At 45.8% G+C, this 21,049-nt stretch overlaps 1 protein-coding gene across 4 annotated transcripts in view; it reads right to left on the bottom strand.

The window, feature by feature from the left end:
• Positions 1-21,049, bottom strand: part of RNF145 (ring finger protein 145) — a 78,928-nt gene that overhangs the window by 17,939 nt on the left and 39,940 nt on the right. For all 4 annotated transcript variants that reach the window (XM_075900645.2, XM_075900643.2, XM_075900644.2 and 1 more), the window contains 2 exons: positions 10,368-10,459; positions 2,906-3,141 (listed from right to left, as the gene is read on the bottom strand). In XM_075900645.2, coding sequence (XP_075756760.1) covers positions 2,906-3,141; positions 10,368-10,459 — 328 coding nt within the window. The remainder of the gene's footprint in view (positions 1-2,905; positions 3,142-10,367; positions 10,460-21,049) is intronic.

The following is a 21,049-nucleotide window of genomic DNA, read 5'->3' as shown; positions in this document are numbered from 1 at the left end:
CTAGTATTACAAACTCCTGCCTGCAATATTACCGTTCCAGAGCCTCGGAAATAGCTGTGAGGTCATAGCTACTGGATTAAGGTATCACTGAAGTCAGCAACTACCCCCAAGCAATGGCAGGGGATGCCGAGTGAGTCATGTTAAAATCAGGTTTGGGCAAAATTCCAATCTGGTATAAGCAGATTCATCTGCCTTGACCTTCAATGGAGTTGCTTCTACTTACACTAGCTCTGAATTCGGGCTCGTTTTTTCCTCCTGACTTTAGTTTCATGAATAGGTTCTAGCTTTCAACAGCAGAAAGCGCCTTAAAAACAAACGGGCATTTATCATATTTTTTCCAGCTTTCATTTAAATCAGATGAGAATCATAATATGCCGCCCAACAAGGTTACAAGTATATGCTGAGGCTGGCATAGGATAGGTAACGTGCCTCAGAGGCAGCCCCCTCCCCACCCGATTTACCCGAGGCATTAACATTTCTCCTAATTCCAGCCAGTTCTCTCTAGCATACATTGCAAACTACTATTCTCTGCGGTAGCTGCTTATTATTCTAGCAGCATGTTGTTAATACCTTCCAAATTGTTTCATAGCCACACATGAAGAGTTTGCCCTTTATTTGCATAGTGAATTGGTAGAAACATAGTGTGAGCAATACTCCTTGAAGAGTTTGTACTAGAACATTTTTTCGCAAGGCCAAAACAGTACTGCATTGACAAGTAAACACAGATTTGAAAGACAAAGGGAGTCAGTGAGGCAACCCTTCTCTCATCCCCCCCCCCTTAATTTCAACTCTTTACAGTGATTATAGAAACAATTTAATTAGTGCACTTATAACGGCCCATAAAGTCCTAAGGAGAGTAGACAAAAATAAACACTCGAGTAGCTTTTCCTTTGAGCACACAGATGGTATTAAAACAACAAGATATTGAAGTGTTCTTAACCCAAACGCCAAAGAAGAAGGAGTGTTGACAGTACATTTATGATATCACTGCATCAAGTGTTAGCTGAAGTGGCTTTAACAACAGTTTAAAGTTTAAAATGGGTTTATTGGTAAGCTACATTAAAAAAAGGTGAATTTCAGGCTTTTTGCACCTCTTTATGGTGTACAGAAGTGATATGAAAAATCTCCATCTTTCCAAAAAAAACCAGCTGATTTATGCTGTTGAGATTTTGTATTAGCACTGCAGAAATGTGAAGCGTGTCAGGAAGGCATCTCAGATTTGCCTTGTGAGCTTTCACACTTAAAAATGAAGGGCACTGAATCGGTGACAGAGACATCTTTTCAACCAAGTATATGTCAGGTGCTGGTTAAATCGACGTTAAGAAAAAACAATTCCCGTTTCAGATGGGCCTTGTCTGCCCTAGGGAATGTTACTGCATTAGGGGACCATGCTGGTGGATGCCTCGGTGTAGAGAGGGGGATCTGGCACATGCCAGAGGGTTGACCACTGGGCCATTCTGACCTGCCCTAAGCAGTGTTAAGCCACATGGCAGTGGCTGCAGGATGCTCATCCACACTAGTTAACTCACCGTTTTCACGGCACATGGGGCTCAGCTAGTGATAACAACAGGAAGTTTGCAGGAGAAAATGGTTGGCCTAGACCAAGCCATAAAGATTTCCACGGCGAGACCAGAATATTAAGGTAAGAAAAGAAGGTTTCTGTGAAGAGGAATTTTTCTGGCCTTCTTTATATACGATAGCAGCAAAATCAGAGTGCAAGTCCATTTTTAATTTTTTTTTCCTCTTTCCAGGTCACTGTCTGCGCACGCTAAGCAAAAGTTTCTGGAAACATTTAAACACAGACACCAAAGGAAGTCCATGCAGGTCAAAGTGCCTTGCACACAGAACCCATTTTTAAAAATGAGATGACAGGGGACTGTTTTCATTGGAGAGGCAGCACAGAAACTGCGGCCTCAGTCTGTTCTCCATTCCTTTTGATACAAGACACTTCATTATTCCCAGGCACTTTGCATTTTGCTGGACCACCATATGCAACATGGGACTGATGTCTGGCAGAACCGGAACATTCCATAGGGACTGGTGTTCATTCCTGTCTCTCTCTGCAGCCAAAGAATATGGAACCACCCATGTTATCAAGCTACAAATGGATCAGTAGAACAGCTGGAGTTCGTACCCTGGTGCTGGCTGAAAAATTTGACAAGACTTACTCTGCCTGATAAAAGTCAGGAAATTCATTGTTAAAAATTGTCTGAAAACTTCCATGTTCTAGTCTGCTCTAATTTGCAGTAAGCCAATTCGGAAGTCTCTCAACCAAATTGCGTAACTGACCTTAATGAAAGTTATGCACATCAATGGGAAGATGGATACCTTTGCTAGGAGTGAATTTCTAAATGGATATTTACGTTTATACAAAGTTGCTCATGTATTTTAATATTCCAGACAGGTAAGTTATTCATAGTTTGTTCTTGGTTTCATGTTTTTTTCTTGCATCTCTCATTTCCAGGTCAAGATAAGCTGTACTTACAGACTGCCACTTTTCTGAATAAAGCATTATCATCAACCCCAGAATTACAGCAATTGTATCTGTGGGTGCAATTTGCCTTCCAAGAGCAGCTTTTTTTCAGATTTATCAACTATAACATCCATCCGACTGAGCCCTTGTTTTTATCCAATAAAAATATGTTTTTATCCAAAAAAATTACAATGGAGGTCAAGCAAGTCAGTGAGCTTAGCAATCAGTCATGGTTAGACTCTAGACTATTGCTCTAATGGCTAGTCTGCGCTGTTTAAATAAGTGGAAGAGGACGTAACGAAGACAAACAATACAGAGTGATAGGAAAACATAATTAAGACATTTTGCAATGCCCGCTTTTTCAGACAACAAAATATACAATACCACCACAATCCGAACCAATGAACCTCTTAGGATCTGTGTGCATCCTACCTGGACGAGTTCTCTGTATGCAGATTTTGCTAGATTATATGGTACTAGAAGATTTGAGGCCAGAAAATAGAGCACTTCCAAGCCAGTGAAAATCATGGCAAATTTGTTGATGATAACAATGGTTTCCAGTGGGACGAGGCAGAGCCGTGCCAGCAGAGGGAGCATGTGAGCAGAGAAGAGCCAGATCTGCTTGGTTTTCATGACGCAGGAGCACAGCGTGCACACCACCAGCTGACCTGAAAGCAAGACACAGTATTTTATAGCAAGCAGTGCACCTCCTCCAGGAAAAATGCATCTTCGCCGAGCCTTCCAGTAAAGCTCCAAACAGTACCCAGTGCTCCCGGGACAGCTCTGCTAACCACACCACACCACACCGCTTATGAAACTGGATCCTTCAAAGATTCACACACAGAATAGCCCTCAGAGTGCAGGCTGGGCTAGGGATCTCAAATAGTGGTTAGACCGTTAACTGGTTAAACAACATGTTTAACTGGTTAACCGTGGATCCCACAGAGGGGGCTGCCCAGCCCGGGGCCTGCCTGCCCCCTCCTAGGGTGCAGGGCTGGGGTTGTCAGGGCTTCCAGTTAACCAGTTACCTCTCCAGTAAGCCTAAGGCTTACTAGGTAATCATTTACATCTCTATGCCGGATACCAACTCACTGTGCTGCAATAAGAAGTTTTCCCGGAGGAAAGGCTGGCACTCTGAATATGGACTCTGTGCGCTAGATGAAAGGAAGGAATTTGAAACAAGCACGATGGCCACTGGGCAAATCACCTCTTCACCCACACGGAGGTGAGTTTCGGAGGCCCAACCGCGCAATCACTTCTTCCTGAGATAGGAGGAAGAGAAGGCGCCTCCCTCGTCCACTATCAAGAGAGAACTCTCCAGCGGCTCAGTCTGACTGCAGAGCAGAGAGCAGCGGCTGCTGGCTGGGCACCCAGCGTGGAAGGCAGCAGCACAGAAGGAAAGGTGGCAGGACACCCTTATTACTCCACCGCTGCTGGCAGTGACGCTGCCTTCAGAGATGGGCAACAGGACAGTGGTGGCTACGGACCTCGTACCCAGCTCTGATGGCAGCGCCACCGCCAGCAAGAGGGTAAAAATAAGCATGACCTAGACTACTGATTGCTGTGGGGAAAATGTGCACTTACCCTCCCCTACAGCATCTCACGCCCCCAAAATACATGCTGTGTGCCTCCCTCCAGTTTGAGAGCCTCTGGTCTAGAGTTTGCTTTGTCCTGTCTTAGTGCAGGGAACTGGCCTACTTGATCAACTGAGGTCTCTTGCAGTTCTGCATGTCCAGGGCTTGATGAACAGCAGTGAAAGCGGTTCGCCAGCCCCGCAGTGCGCATGGGCAAGACCTGTATTGCGCATGCGCTTGCCGCAAGCAAACGGGGCACCCAGCTGAAATCTACTCGCCACAGGCGAGTCGATTCAATGCTTTGTTGGGCCCGGTACATGTCTATAATTCTATGGCACACACACGCGCGCGCACACACACACACACACACCCTTCTCAAGATGCAATTGTGCTATGCCCTCAAAGTATATATCACTCAAGAACATAAATATCACCTACAACGTTTACTTGATGGAAATATTTGCTGTGTCGCTGCCTCCTTTCCTTGATTATGGTTTTTAGCCTGTCCCCATTACATGAAATTTGTTAGCAGATGGTGCCTGTACGGTTGGATTTGCTCCAGTTACTGTGACTCATGGTAACAGCAGCAACCTGGCTAGAGAGACCAAAATGCCAAATCCAGGACCAATACTTTTTTGGGATATAAGCATGACAAAATGATCTGAAGTGAAATTTTGCCACAGCATCAATACAGTACCTGCAAGCTCTGCCAATACTAGCGCTTGTGTCAGTCAGGAGCGTGAAACAACCCCTCAGTCGCCAACCCAAGTTTTCTGGACCTAAGTGCCAGCCTGGGCAGCACTGAGCCTGTGAGAGAGAGAGACTCCTACCAACATGGCTACCGCTACTCGTTGGGGGATGGTTTAATTATGCCGACAGCGGAGAGCGGCTATCTGGAAGACCTTACAGTGGCACAGCTGCAACGATCCAATTGTGCTGCTGTAAGGGGATATTCCTTTTATAAAGCAAGCCACTGGATCCCTCGTGATTTCGAAGAGCAGGACCAGAGTTCTAAGTCTCATCTGACAAAGCAGTGCCTGCCTTTACTAATCAACATGCTAAGTGTGTAGTTAGCAAGTCAATGTCAGGCTGATTCCCTGAGAATACCCAGCAGGCTCCGCTTCCACTGTTGCAATCTAAGCACTTGTTACTAGTCGGAGGAGGAGGTTGCTTGTCACCAAATTAAATAAACCGAGCCCTTTACCGCCAGGCTCTGATCTGCTCCCTCTAGTCTCTATCATGCCACCTGTCAAGCTATTCAGAGATCTGAGGGGACGCTGGATGAAAAGGTACTCCCCATTCTGCGCTAGGAAGACAGCTTTTGTTCAAGACAGGGGGAACTTGGGAAGATACACTCAGATTATCTTGGCGACGTGTGTTATGTAATAAAAATCACTGACAATGTAAGGTAAAGATATAATTAGTCAAAAGAAAGCAACTTCTTCTGAATGTCAAAACAGAGGCACAGAGTGCGCCAACACACCGTTAACCCTCCACAAATCCGCTCGCCTACTGGCATTCTGGAAGTTGGAAGCCAGGGACTGACTGATATGCTGGAGCAGTGTTCATGCACGATCTCCTGCAGAATTTCAAATCTTTTCTTTGGGGAAGGAGAAAGGCAGACGTCTCTCATGGAACACCTGAGCTACGAAAGCACAAAACCATTTTTCTACTCCCTTATTCACAATGGGAGCAGCCTGAATGGTCTAGCTCATGACATAATGGAAGACTTGTTGAAAGCAAGCTGACATGTAAACTTTTCCGCCAAATCATTTCTAATAAAGGACTGTGTTTTATTTCCTCCTTCCACCCCCACCTCCCAAAAAGGCTGATGCTAACAAATTCTGCTCTTCCACAGTAAGCCATTTCGTTTTCTTAACAGTGGTTAAGATAAATATGCATTTCTGGGGTTTCAGCTTAAGAAGATTCATGTTGTGGGCAGCAGCGTTTCCAAAGCCACTTTGCTTTGGAACTTTCCCTGCTAGCATGCACACAGGATGGCCTGTTTAGACAAGAGGCAACCCTCAAAATGATACTGTTTGCAACACTATGGCATATGTTAGCAGCCTCAGTCAGCAACAGACTGCCACAGGCCTGCAGGAAGAAACGGCTGTTGAAGACCCATTTACAAACACCGCAGATGCGAGGGCTGCAGAAACATCTATACCTACATAAAGCGTAAATGCGATTGTAAATTACATCAAATCATGAAGGACTTTGAGGCAGGGATTATGTGTGCAGACAACACCTAGAACAATAAGATACTAATCATGACTGACAGCAAAATGGAAGGGGACACAGATGGAGCCATGCACAATGTATTTTCCTTTTGCTGTTGGAGTGACTAAGTGTAGCGTGGTCGACTGTAGTATGTTCTTCATTCAGGGCTGATTAGACTCGTAGAGTGGCCTTCATATTATTTCCCAAAGATGAAAAAGTGAAAAAAGCAACAGATTAAGATTAAGGATATTGGTGTCGGAGTGACCGGACACTAGAGTTAGATAAGCATTTGGCTCTTTATCAGTTCATTTATTTTCCCTTTGGTGATCTGAATGTAGACCAAGTTAACCTGAAAATCTGTTCTCTCTCCTGCCAAGAAAAACATGGGACTAGATAAGCGAAGAAAGGGTTACCGTCCCGTAACTGCCGTTCTTTGAGATGTGTGTGCGTGCGTGACACGCACACAGTCCTCAGAAAGTTCTCTCCCTAGCAGCACCCATTGGGTCAACTAGGAAGACACTTAGAGTGGCACCTCTCTGGCAATCTATATAGGACCCTGCCAACATGGCGCCTTTAATCTCTTCTTGCCAGTTACTTGGACAGAGGGGAAGGCAGGTGTGGTTGGAATGAACAGGAGAAACATCTCAAAGAACAGTTATGAGAAGGTGAGTAACCATTTTTCTTCAAGCGACAGCTCATATCAATTCCTATTAGGTGACCCCCAAGCCTTACCTAGGTAGTGGGGTCAAAATTATGAAACCACAGACTGGGGCACCGCTCTGCCAAAAGCTGCATCCTCCATCGTGCTGAATTGTGGCGTAATGAGGGGTATGCACCAAGGAACAAGCTGCCGATCTGCAGATTTCTCGGCTCAGTATTCGGGCTAGGAATGCCACTGACGAGGCCTGAGGAATGTGCTGGAGCTGAAATCTTTGCCAGAGTGTAGCACGTGTGGAGGTGGGATGTGACCCTGAAGGATATTCTTTGCAATGGTACTGGAAGACCCTTCATCCGGTCTGACTTGAGACATGGCTTAGTATACTGGACGTAGAAGGCCAGCACCTGCCGAATGTCCAAAAAGCAGAGCTTCTGCTTGTGGATACTGGCATGAGTTTAGGGTAGAAAATGGGCAGAATGTGAAAATGTGTGTCAGCCTTAGGAAGAAAGGGCAGGGCAGGCTTGAGATGTACGTTATCCTTGCGGAAGGCAGGTCGGACATGAGGGTCTTCAACTCAGACACTCTCCTTGCTGAGGTAAAGGTGACGAGAAAGGATCCTTCCATGACAGAGAAGGGAATAAGTCGCTATGGTTCAAATGGGGATCCCATGAGTTTGGAAAACCAAGTGAAGGTCCCATGCTGGAACCCGCTGCCTGATCTGGAGATGCAGCCTCTCCAAACCATGGAGAAAGCATCCCACCATAGGCTTAGCAAATACAGAGCGTCTAGACACGTCCAGGTGAAGTGCCAAGAGAACAGCAACGTGAACATTGATGGAAGACGTTGCCAGACTGTTATTTTAGGTGCAGGAACATTGGCATAGGCACCTGGAGCGGAGGTGGATGTGCTCAGCATGACACACAAGTGAACCTTTTCCTTTTAGCCAGGTAAGGGCGCCTGGTGGATAGTTTCCTACTGCCAAGAAGGACTTCCCTCTGCAGTTCCAAACACAGATGCTCCATAGGGTTTTACCATGAAGCTTCCAAGCCAGACGGTGGAGGGATCCTAAGATCCAGATGGAGAAGATGCCCATGGTCCTGACTGATCAGGTTGGGGAGGAGAGGTAATGCAACTGGGGCATCTATGGAGAGATCCAAGAATTTGGTCTACTAATGTTTCTGAGGCCATGGTGGGGCTACCAGGATTGCCTCTGCACTCTGTGGAGGGCCTTTATCTTGTGCACAAGAGGGAATGGTGGGAAGGCCTACAACAGCCACCCTCCCAAGGACAGGAGAAAAGCATCCATGACCAAGGCCAGGCTGTGATTCTGGAATGAGCAGAATATTGGAGCACTTCCTGTTGCTGCAAGTGACCTATAGGTCAATCTGGGGAAATTCCCACCTTGGAAGATGAAGTATCATACATCCAGATGGATGGACCATTCAATTTGAAGGTGGATACACTGGAATGTAATTTAGATCTCTGGAAACTCAAGTTGCATTGGGAAAAAAAATGAAGAATCCCACAGAAGAAAAGTTGTACCTCTAAGATAGGGTTTCTTCTTTACAGTTTCAACATTATTTCTGTAATAAACCACTAAAAGGAAAACAGGAATCTAATTTATAAGTTATAACCTAAGCGCAAATGAAATGTATGCATCCTGGAAGCCCTAGCATTCTGTATAAACCTGGCCTTGGTTCCCATTACACAGCTCAGAGATGGGGGGTTTTCCACAGCAGCTGCAAGGATACAAGAATCAACTGAGTCTCCACATTCAAAGTAGTAAATAGATGAAATCCTTAGACCTTAGCAAGAACTGTAGAGGGTCTGTCTTAAAAAATATATATAAATATATGGAGATATACCTATCTCATAGAACTGGAAGGGACCTTGAGAGGTCATTGAGTCCAGTCCCCTGCCTTCACAGAAGGACCAAGTACCATCCCTGACAGATTTGCCCCAGATCCCTAAATGGTGCCCTGACCCCACCCAAGGACTGAGCTCACAACCCTGGGTTTAGCAGGCCAATGTTCAAACGACTGAGCTATCCCTCCCCCTTAAAAGATTTTGAACCATCATTCTACAAACACACACTGTAAACATTCCTTAGTTCTCTCCCTGGAATGTGATTGGCTTAGTGATTTTATTACCGAAACACGCTTTTTACTGGTCAAAGTTCACCAGAAAAATTATAAAATCAATTACGGTAAAAGGGTTCTTAAATGACACTTGCTGTTTTGAGTAACACTTCAGAAACAATAGCTTGAGAGCCAGCTGATCTCCACATTCCTGTCAAAACTAGGTTTTCGTCATAAGAAAATAACACTTTTAATTTTGGAGTGCTCAGTGATGTTATTTGCATCCTTGTAGGGGCACCTACACACACTTCTGCACGGCAAAAGACCTCTTAACCTGTAGCTCTGTCCGGTTCCCTGATTCTATACAATAGGAATAGTGCTTATCTAACTCCCAAGGCTGTTGAGAATGAATGCCTTTGTTCTGCACTTTTAACGACAGAAGTATTGTGCATACATGCTTGTTAATACTTGGAATTTCTACAATGCCTGCCATGTGAGAAATACAAACTGATTAGAATTACATTGTGCACAGAGCCCAGTAACTCAATCAGAGCCAGGGAGTCAGAGAGCTAATCTATCGATGAGACAAGAAGGTAGAATTAATTTCAGGAAGCACCAACCTTACAGTTTCATCTACAGACCCGCTGAGTTTAAAGAACTTAGTCTTGAAGGCAACACACATCATACATAGCATTCACACTGAACCAGGGGACCTGTTGCCCCAAGATGCAACCCTCAGATCCTTCCCCCAACACATTCCAAGAGACCCAGGGACAGAAGTAAAACCCCTCAACATGTTCTGTACCAATATTTTCAGAAAATCAACTGTTTTCAATGAATTGGTATCTGCTAGGCAAATTTTCAACCCCACACACCTCCTGTGTGCAAAAGATTTTAAATCCTTCTGTAGGTCTACATAAAAATACTCTGCACTTTTGATAATAGTCTCCCATACTTGACATCCTATTTTTGTTGTTTCAGGAGGAGTCAGCCGAAAGGCCACAGCACAGGTTAGTATGCCAAAATCTGCCTTTACTACAACTAAGTAGGATTGTTTTGTTACGCAAAAACGCAAGTGAAACTAAAACCTATAATAATCAAGGAAACCAGGCACAGTGAGCGTGTTAATTTTAAGCAAAGTTCATCTCAAGGGAATGTGTTTATTAGTGCAGATGTAGTAAATGAACCTCCCAAAAATGGGACAACATCAAACAGCAGCATGAACTGACCCACCTCCATAGAAAGGAATGTCATTACTGTTTACAAGATACCAATGGTAAAAGACATTTAGGCCCAAGAAATTAAGAGATCAGGAAAAGAATTTACAATTCCTGCCACCCATCAGATGTTTAACCCGTACTTACCTATGAAGGCGGTCATGAAGCGATTCATGGAGAGAGGTTCTAAATACATTGGCCCTTCATAGCCCGACTCCAGCTCACTCTTAACATAATCCCTAATGAACAAAAACATAATATCAAGACCTATATAAACCAGCTTGAAAGGCATTTACTTCTTCATAAAATAGGCACCCACCGCACATGGTATTTAACAGACTGAAGTTACAAGAGAGTTTTGAAAAGAGAAAAAAAAACATGTTGAATAAGGACTACTTCACTTTCTAGTGATGCTTGTTTAAATATTTCTTTTCTGTCTAGTTTTATTCCTCCCAGCACCACGTCAAATAGTTTTGTAAGTGGAAGGGGTGAGAAAATACATTTTTCCAATTCATTTGCCGGTGAAATCGTTGTCAGCTCTTTTACTGAATGCTCATTTATATGACTTTAAAACTGATTCTTTAAACGGAAAAGTGTCAAATCATATTTGACTTCAAAAGGACTACTCATGCTTAAAGTGAGGAACCAGCTTAAATACCGTGCTGAATTCACAGCCTAAATTCGCATTACACAGACCTCTCCACATTTATATTTTAATGAGCAGCCCTCAGGTTAAAGAGCACCTGAGTAGTTTTAACTTGGCCATGCAGCCCAGCTATGGCGTGTAGTCCCAGGTGCCTAGTAAACTGAGCAGGATAACAGAACATTTTACAGGGTGAACTTCTTTACTTGAATAGATGATGTGTAACGTGACAGTTCTTTTTTCTTCTTGCCCTATGACAGTCGTGGCCAATCCAAGGCCCGCAAGACACGTGTGCCCCCCTCCCCCGTGTCCCCCAAAATGGCACTCTCCTCTCGGCTCCCTGTGCTGACCTGGGCAGGGGAGCTGTCCGGAGTAGCCATGAAAGCTGCAGAAATAAAGATGGCGGCAGATGGCAGGAGCCTGCTGTGGCCAAAAAGCCTCAAAACGCAGAGCCTTTTTTTTTTTTTGGAGTGATTTGGGGGGGGGGGGGAGCTTGACAACTTTGCCCCAGCTCTTCGCGCTAGATCCACTGTTATCTTGGCTCTTTGCCCAGAACAGGCTGCCCCCCGCGCCCCACCCCCATGATCCTCCCCTTCTACAGTATTCCAGCATTTCTGGTTTGGAATGAAGGATTCTACTACCTGTCAGATACGGCTGTCTTCAAGAACTCCAGCACACGAAAGTAAGTTATTTTGATCATCTGCACAAGTAACTTACTTCCTTTACTAGTGGTGAAATTTAAATTTCCTCAGTTTAGTATATGAAAATCCAATACACCCTGCCCCCTGACCAACAAAAATGCACCGCCATCAATGAAGCATGCATGGAAGGAGAGAGCTGCTTAAGGCATCTGAAGAACATGCTTCAAGAGCAACAGAACATTTAGGAAAAGCAGAGTCAAAGCTCCAGGAAACCGGCCAGGTTTTGTTCTTTGTATGATATCTGGAAGGTGCATCTCTTTACCGCCACCCCTCATTCCTCCCCATCTCATCTGCTTTCTCTCTTCTTTTCTGGCTTTCAACTTAAGTACCAGGTAATGCTCATTCTTAACATTAACGTTTTAATTTCTATCACGGTGCTCAATAACCAGATGTGTATAACTCTGTGGGTTTATATTTGCATTTCTCTCAGTAGAATATGTACAAAGGTAAAGGGAGGGGGACAGATTCATATTTATGCACTTAAAGCCACATCTCCACTTGCGGGGAGATCGAAGCTGTGGCGATCTGAGTCTAGTAAAGACCCGCCAAATCAAACGTTGTGGGTGCCCATCAGTGCCGGTACTCCTGCTCCCTGCGAAGAGCAAGGGAAGTTGACGGGAGCGTTTCTCCCATCGACCTCCTGCTATGAGGACTACGTCAAAGCTCGGCTTAAGGTACATCAACTCCAGCCATGTTTTTTACGTAGCTGGGATGGCATACCTTAAGCCAACCTTTCCCAGAGTGCGGACCTGGCCTAAGATGTATAATCTCCCTACGCAAGGGATGACGTCAGGAAGCTTATGTTTGTTGGCCAGGTTAAACCACCTCCTATCTGCAAAATCTGAACACTAGCAGCATTTTGTTAGCATCCCCCTTGACAGAGGAGGAACACGCTCTTGGCTTACATGAAAACTTTTTTTCTTCAGGTAACCAGGACAGCAGACCCGCCCCAGTGGGTACTTCAGCCTGCTTGCACTTTAGAGCAGAACCAGACCCATCGGTCACTGGTACCAGGGGAATCCCGCTACCCTGAAGTTCCCTCCAAATGAAACAACTGCCACAGCCAGGCTAATTCCATCTACTTCCTTAATTACAGACTAAGGCCAGGTCTATACTAGGGGAGAAAAGCGACCCAAGATACGATCTGGGGTAAGTGGAGACAAGCCCTAATATACTTCAAAGAAAAACTATTTCCCCTACTGCAGACATGGTAAAAATCTGCCTAATGACAACACACCCAAATCCCTGGACACCACATTCCCGTTTGTGCTCTGGAAGATTCATGTGTGCGCACAGTGAGTTGCATTGGTGGACCTACTAAAGAAAGGCGCTTTTCAGGTGAGCATGGATTCATTTTCTGTTCTTCATGCACAAGCTCACAGATGTGCTAGGGTGAGATTTTGACAGTAGTGTAACTTCCTTTAAACACAGACAATCGAAATGAGGCAGCTTTCAGCACAGTCTGCCCATCTTCGCTTGGGCACTAAGGCGTGGGGAAGACTTCTGCCGCGAGAAAGAAAACGGCCCTGGCTGAGACTGGGTGACCAGCAGGCAGAACCGGGGGACTAACGGCTATCTAGCTGATCTCCATACGAGAGCAGCGACTAGTGTACCCCGAGACTGCCAGCGTTCACAGGCCTGTCATTTACCGCACAAATGAACGCCGTGAGAGCTGGGAGGATGAGCTGTCTGCAGCTGGGGCACATCATTCAGAACCGTGGGGAAGCGGAGCTCCCCAGCCAGAGGAACGGCTGCCGGGGGGCTGAGGTGGCACCTCCCAGAACAAGCTTTGAAGGAGGCCGCCTGCTCCCTCCAGAGATGAGTGCCTCAGCAGTAAGGGGGAGCCTGAGGCAAACCTTGGCCTATCTTGCTCCCAGAAGCCCGTGGGGCACTGGCAAGAGGCGCGGAGCTGAGAAGAGGCCTCTCAAAACTCCAAAGCACATACCGAGACCAAACTGCTTGTCTTACACACGTGGAATCAAGCCTGTCGTTTCCTTCAGAGACGCTCTGCCGCAGACAGCTGGCTGAGCCACCAGCTGCTGGGGAGGCAGGAAGAAACTGGAGGGGAACTCCCAGAAGAGGGCATTCCCTGCTGCCAGTGCCTGACTGCCACCCCACCCAGACGGAAGGACTCATGGGAACAGACTGTGGAGCTTTGCAGGTAGAACACAAACATTCAGCCCCTCCAGATAAAAAGGGCAGGCTGGAACAATGCAGCAGTCACTCTAGCCAAAGCAAAAGCAACTTAAGAGATATCCCCTGATCAAATGAAAGGGGAAAGTCCTTCCCTTTACTGGAAGGTAGACAGTGCATGTTACTCGGGGGCTAGCTACCAAATACATTCACTGCTTTAGTCCAACTAGACCCTGGGATTCAAGCTTGTGCCGGTTAAACAGAGAATTATTCCAGCTCTATCCCTACTTGATAAAGAGCAACCTCTTCCCCTCTAAGCCATTCACCCTCTCCTTTGCAAAGCGTCTCTGGAATTCAGACGTTCCTCTCGACTAGTAAAACAAACACTTCAAAATTCTGCATGTGCGGCAGCCCTGCTTGCTCAGTGCAAGTTTTCCAGCACCCTAGTGCGTGCCAAGTATGCTGAAAGGAGGCTCTGTAGACAGTAACCTGCAATTAAAATGCATGAGGATGGAGGAGATGGATTCTAGAAAGAACATTTTCCTTCGCTTCCCAATCCCAGTTACACCCAACTCCCCTTCTCTGCTCCATGCAGGTGAGCAGCATCCTCCTCTTCTCTGAGTGGCGGCGCCATGGAACCATAGGAGACCTGGCCTGGTCACCTCTTCAGTCCTCAAAATGTCTCTGGAAAGGGTACCGATTCCTGCAGAGTATACCTGAGGCCCTTGCCTGGCTCTATGACGGATCTCAATATTGAGGTCAGTGCGAGGTCTCTGGCTCCCCAATCCACTCCAGTTCTGGATGAGGATTTAGGACAGTGCGGGGCAACAGGTTTCACCTGCAGCCCGTACACCCCTCCTCTGCCCCCTCTCCCCCGACCTCTCAGGCACTGGGGCACAGTTACTCTCCCCCTTCCTCCTAGCCCTTCCATCGCATTTGTACTTGGCCCCCTGCCCTCCCCTGAATGCTGGGAATCAGCTGATTCACCGCACTCAAATTCTGGGAGGGTGGGGAAAGGAGTAGGCAAGCACAGGGTTCCAGTGCCCCAGTGCGCGAGAGGCGTGGGGGAAGTGGGCAGAGAGTGGGCTACCCAGAGGTGGCGCCCCAATGGGATGCATGCAGGCCACAGGATGCCGAGCACCCACCAGTGGATTTCACTCCTGTGGCCCACTGAGACGAGGAAGGCAGCCTGGCTGCCCACCGCTGATTTAGGAGCTCTGTCCTTGCAGGAGTGATGTTCTCCTCCCAGCACACTCTGCTGTTGGAACCTGGGGTGTGATTTGCTCTCCCAGGACTGCTGTCCAACGCTGGTTTACTCGGCCTTGCGCTGGTAGCGACCAGGGATTCGAAACCACCCGCCTGGGCTGCTCTAATGGATGCAGCTGAAGCTGATCGTTCCTGGATCTGCAGGCGCGGAAGAAAAGGACTCGCACGCACAGCATGGCTCTCTCTCTGCTAGGCAGAATGTGCATTGGCAATTATCCTCTATGAGAATCAGCCCATGACGGGATGGGCAGGATCTGAAATCCACCCGGAGTCTGAGTGTTTAGCACAAACCGCCCCCCGCCGGCATTTAACACGGTCACCGATTCGAGTGGGGCTTGGGGAACGTGCTTCGATGGGGAGTGAATAAGACGTCTCCAACTCGACTGAAAGACCCCTCCCCCCCAAAACGTAAAGGTCTCTGAAGAGAGTAGCTGCTCCGACAGCCACTGGGCTCCGTCTCTCTGCTGTGGGTGGCAAGAGGCAGAAGAGGAGAGGCTGCAACCTCTACGCTCTTTCTGCCAGACACCACTATGCAAGAGATTCAATCCACACTGACAGGCTCAGAGATCTGATGCATTCGTTTTTCTACAGGCTAAACTGCAGCAATAGCTGAAGGGAAATAACTGATATCAAGAGAGGGCAACAGAGATGTAAAGTGCTAAATTATAATTTGTAAAAGTATTTGCAGAGTAGAATCCTAATTTCTTATTCAAAATTAGTGAACCATCGAAAGCAATGATTTCCTTATTATGTTAGCAGCACAAGCATGAGGATCTGCTGGCAGAGATGTTCCGAAGAGGCCACAAACAGCTGCAGTGCTCCATAAAGATGCTGATAGGAGTGAGTGTGAGCACGCAATTTGGATCAATTAAAGCTTTATTAAGCTGCAGCTTTTATTCCTCAATTGTTCGTTTTGCTGGAGTAGTGCAAAAACTATTATTTTCTTACTAAAGGAAACATCGCATATGATTTGCATTAGAAATTAGGACCTAAATATAAAGGTAAGATCAGGTTTTCAGATTTATTGCTGATGGGAATGCAGCTCAAAAGCCAATCTAGGTTGGAAAGTTAAAAAAAACTGCCACTCATAACCACCTAGGAATAACCTTCTGCATAAAGAGACCATTCCGACAGTGCTCGTGTGTGACTGGTGCTTTTATATTTTCACACATACGACAAAGGATCTTCCATTTTTAAACAAAGGTGCTTTGCAGTCAACTATTTTAGCACCCAGCAGTTATCTGGACTAATTGGGGCATGCTGCTGTCACTTACATTAGCTAATCGGTCTCCTCCTTACTGCCAAACAAGCTCACCAATGCACAACTCCATGTTTTTAATACAACAAAACGTGAAACCTAAAGTTTGATGTAAAATGCTCCCACTCATTTTTCCCCCTCATGATTCCCAATGCTGCCAACTGTGGGACAGAACCACAGCCCAACAGGAAAACAAAATGGGAAGTTATGCAGGATTCCCTTTTCCAACATAAGCACGCATCCCAACTCGCTACAATTTCCAGTGAAAGATTGTGTAATAGCATGGCTTGAGTGAGAGGCTGATGTAACTGTGTGTAAACCAGAGTCAGAGAATCTCTGGCTCTGACCGTCTCTAAGGGTGTCTAGACTACAGAGTTTTTTCGAAAAAAAGTGGTCTTTTTTCGAAAAAACTAAACCTGCGTCTAGACTACCGCTGTGTTCTGCAGACAGTAAATTGAAAGAACACGGCGGCTTTGTCGACGGCGGTAAACCTCATTCTACGAGGAATAATACCTTTTTTCGAAAGTCATCTTTTAAAAAAGGTGCTATTGCATGAAAACAGGGCTTTTTCAAAAGAGTGTCTAGACTCTTTCGAGAAAGCGAGCCACTTTTTCGAAAAATCTTCTTGTCATCTAGACACTCTTTTTTGAAAGAGGCTTGCAGTCTAAATGCTTCAGGACCATGTGTTGTATAAAATAGAAGAGCATCTATTTTCCATGCAGGAGCAGGTGAATCTGCCTTTCAGGCTAGCCTGCATGAGAACATAAGAACAGCCAGACCGAGTCAGACCAACAGTCCATCTAGCCCGGTATCCTGTCTGCCAACAGTGGCCAATGCCAGGTGCTTCAGAGAGAAAGAACGTAACAGGGAATCATAGTCCTACGTAGTGTCATCCACTACGACCTTCCAGCAATCAGAGGCTAGGGACTCAGAGCATGGGGCCTCATCCCTGACCATCTTGGCTATTAGCAACTGAGGGACCTATTCCCCAACCTCATAGTTTTAGTCTTTGTAATACCCCCTGGCAAGGAGTTCCATGGGTAACTGTGCTGTGTGAAGAAGTACATACATTTGTTTTAAACCTTCTGCCTATTCATTTCATTAAGTGACCCCTAGTTCTTGTGTTATGGGAATGAGTAAACAACATTTCCTTATTCACTTCACACCAGTCACTACTTTATAGATCTCTATCACATCCCCTCCCCCACACCGCCAATCATCTCTTTTGCAAGATGCAAAGTCCCAGTCTTTTTAATTTCGCTTCATATCAAAACTGCTCCATATCTTTAAATCACTTTTGTTGCCCTTCTCTGCACCTGTTCCAATTCCAATATATCTTTTCTGAGATGAGGTAGCCAGAACTGCACACAATATTCAAGGTGAGGGCATATCAAGTATATATACAGTGGCATGATGAGATTTTCTGTCTGACCCATCCTTTATTTCTCTTTATTTCATGGACATGCAGGAGTTTCCATGATGGTGACTGTTCTCATGAACCACAATGGGTGTGCTACCTTGTGGTCTCTATCTCCAGATGCTTTACAAACAATACTGAAGCAACCCCCAATATCCGTCTGAATGGCACCCCACTTTACAGGTGGGGAAGTGGAGGCACTGGGAAGTTACATGAGTTGCCTTAGTGGAAATCTGAAACAGAAGCCAGGAATAAAACCCAGATGTCATGACTCTTAGTCCCGTGCCTGAACCACAAAAGTTATTCCTGAAATAGAACAGCAGCTCTGGAAACAGCAGCCCTCCAGTGATTCAGAAATTCCGAAAGGCTGCATGTAGCCAAACCAGCTGATGTAAAGCAAATCCTGCTGTTTCACATTTTAAGTTGTCTATCAACCTGTGTTTAGTATCAGAGGGGTCGCCGTGTTAGTCTAGATCTGCAAAAGCGACGAGGAGTCCTGTGGCACCTTATAGACTAACAGATGTGTTGGAGCATAAGCTTTCGTGGGCAAAGACCCACTTCGTCAGATGCATGTGTTTGTAACTCCCTAGTGTTACTTCCTCAGCCATTTAAACAGTGTGTCAGTTAGTGAACTGCAGTAGATGCAATACCAAATTATCCCAACAATTTAAAACTGAACAGCAGTACAGGTTGAAACTCTAGTCCGGCACCCTTGGGACCGGACTCATTCTGAACAAGAGGACTTTTCTGGATCACGGGAGGTTAGTATTGTCTGGCAGCATTACCAGCACTTAGTAGGCTGTTAGAAGACACTAAGGGGTAAATTAGAGCTAAATAACAGCACAGAACACTAACAGCCAGGCTGGAAACAAACTTTATGGGACCACGGGAAACTTGGCCACACGCATGAAAAGTGGACATCCGGCTAACTAAAATCATTCCAGACAAGGGATGTTTCCAGAGCAGTGTGTTCTAGACTAGAGAGGTTCAATATGTACCAGGTTTGAATATTTGAAAGAAAAGTCTAAATACCTGCTTCTTGTAATTTTAGTACATTAAGTCCACTAAGCAACATCAAAAGTGAGCTGGATGCTCAACAGTGACAACTCGTACAGTACAGAGCATATCTGTATATTAGTCATACTTCTCTTGGCTCTGTCTCAATCGGAAAACTTTTCTGGGGCATGGTAATGGTGGTGGTTCTCCCATTATTGCTGCCATAGGCTGCTGTGGGGAGCCTACCACTAGTCAAGGATGACTGGACCGAACTCCCTCCAAAATCAGTCTGTCCTGCGTCAGGGGAATGGGTAAATTCACGCCAGAATGTCAGTAAGTACCAGCTTAGCCCTGCCAGCAAGCTCAGGACCCAAACATGGATCTCCATGGGGCAAGACTCTGTACTACTGCTAGACTATTGACTTGATCCAATTTGTATTTTAAAACAGAGCCTATTTTCTGTTCAGTGTTGGGGAAAGTGACAAATGAAAGGTCACAGAGAGCCTGAGAGCCCCACATGTGCAAAGTTTACGTGCATACACATGAGTGTGATTTCCCTGCAAGGATGGCTCCTGCCCCAAGCGGCTGGGTTTGCAATGGCCACACAAGGAGGCGAACTGGGGTGCACAGCGATGCATTTCTCCTCCCGTCTGGCTTGGCCTGGTCACTCCTCCATCATGAAGGGAGCAGGCAGGCCAAATCTGAGGGAGTAGCCCTGGCCCCCCTGCCCTAACAGAGGGGTGCGAGGCCAAACTTGAGTACCACAGCAACTCCGTACACCAGGTCACAATGCCCAGAGTGGGAAGCCAGGCCCAATGCTTTAGGACAAGGCTGCTCCAAGATTTTTGATACAAATGCCATGGCAAATCTGCAGCCCTAACTACGTTTAAACAAAACCCCTGCTCATTAACTCCTTACTAGGAGTTGTCCAATACATGTGTGGAGCCAAGTAACAGTACGCTAACGGTTCAAGCAATATTGCATTTCACCTTCACAAAACTGATTTGCCACAGTTTTCAGAAGGTGACGCAGTAAAACTCAAAGATTAGTGAAAAAAATCCAAAGGGGCCATGCCCAAGGCGGTATATACATGGAAGCGTATGAACTCTTCTTCCTTTTTTCAGGTTGGAAGGCCGATGCTCAGGGCTGCAGAAGTGAATCTCTCCCCGAGCCCTTTGGGCCAAAAGCTTACCTGTCTCTGACCAACACCAGAGTGCACACATGTTCTGGATGTCACATTCGTATCCTTATTGTTATTTTAATCCAGGATCTTAAAACAGTCAGTGCTCTCTTAGCAAGTAAATATAGTCTTTAAAAACACTAGGATAAACATCTGCAAACGACAGCGAGAAAAAGCTCAGGATTCCCAGGGAATACTGAGGAAGCCTTCCTCCTTCCTACCCAGGAAATAGGAGGCCACAGTCTGCTCTCTCACATTCAGAACACCATTAAAGAAACCGTGACAGCCAGGGCATCGTGACAACTGTCCCCAAACCTCTATTTAAAACTTTCCTTGGAAATGAACAGATATGACCAAAAGGGCAGTTTCAAAGCGTTTGCTGCAACATTAGCACACCACCAAAAAACCTAGCATTTTATTCAAAACCAGTTTAATATGATGTTTTAAAGTATTTTCCACCACCAGGTGCCAAGAGGATCAGGTCCAATTCCACACTTTGGATTAGGGATGTAAAATTACCATTAAAAAGTGAACTGGTTAAACATTCAGTGTAACTGGTTAGCTGGACTCCAGCCATGCCGGGCCCAGCGCACTGCGGGATGCGACTGTGGGCAGGGGACTCTTCTGGCCTGGTGCTGGTTAACTGGTTACTGAGGTAAGCATTCCGGTAAGGCAATGTTTACCAGGTAACCGGTTACCTCTTTACAGCCCTACCTGGGATATTTCTCAGGGATGGCGCCTAACAAGATGATATTTTCTCAGGCTCTAATCCAAGTTTTTACTCAAAATGGGTTTGGTTTTAATTTTGGGTTAAATATATTCAACCCTACCAAAAGAAAGAAAGATTTAATTTGGTTGGTGGTATCATCTCAGACCTCTCCACTGCCTCTCGCTTTATATCTTAGGCCCAAGATCTCTTTACAGCATTACTGGTTTGTGAAAGTAAAATAATGGACAATATAATTGATGATAAATTAACACTGCAGTATTAAAAGATTCCAACACTATTATTCTACACGTATCCCTCTCCATGGCTCTTTCGCCTGCATTTTATTCCTTGTCTAGGCACCAGCAAGTTGAAAGGAACAATGTGTCTTACTCTCCCAAAACATTTGTGAAACTCAAAGAAATGCAACAGAAACGATGCCCATCACAAAAGAAATGCATTTCAGACTGGAAGGGGGACAGACCCACTATGAGAACTAGCGAAGACTGACAGGATTTTAAAATAAAAG

This window comes from Pelodiscus sinensis, chromosome 16, assembly GCF_052426305.1.
Source record: "Pelodiscus sinensis isolate ZL-2025 chromosome 16, ASM5242630v1, whole genome shotgun sequence".
NCBI classification, from domain to species: domain Eukaryota; kingdom Metazoa; phylum Chordata; order Testudines; family Trionychidae; genus Pelodiscus; species Pelodiscus sinensis.
The sequence above is the reverse complement of the archived record's forward strand: the minus strand, read 5'-3'. Positions and strand labels throughout refer to the sequence as shown.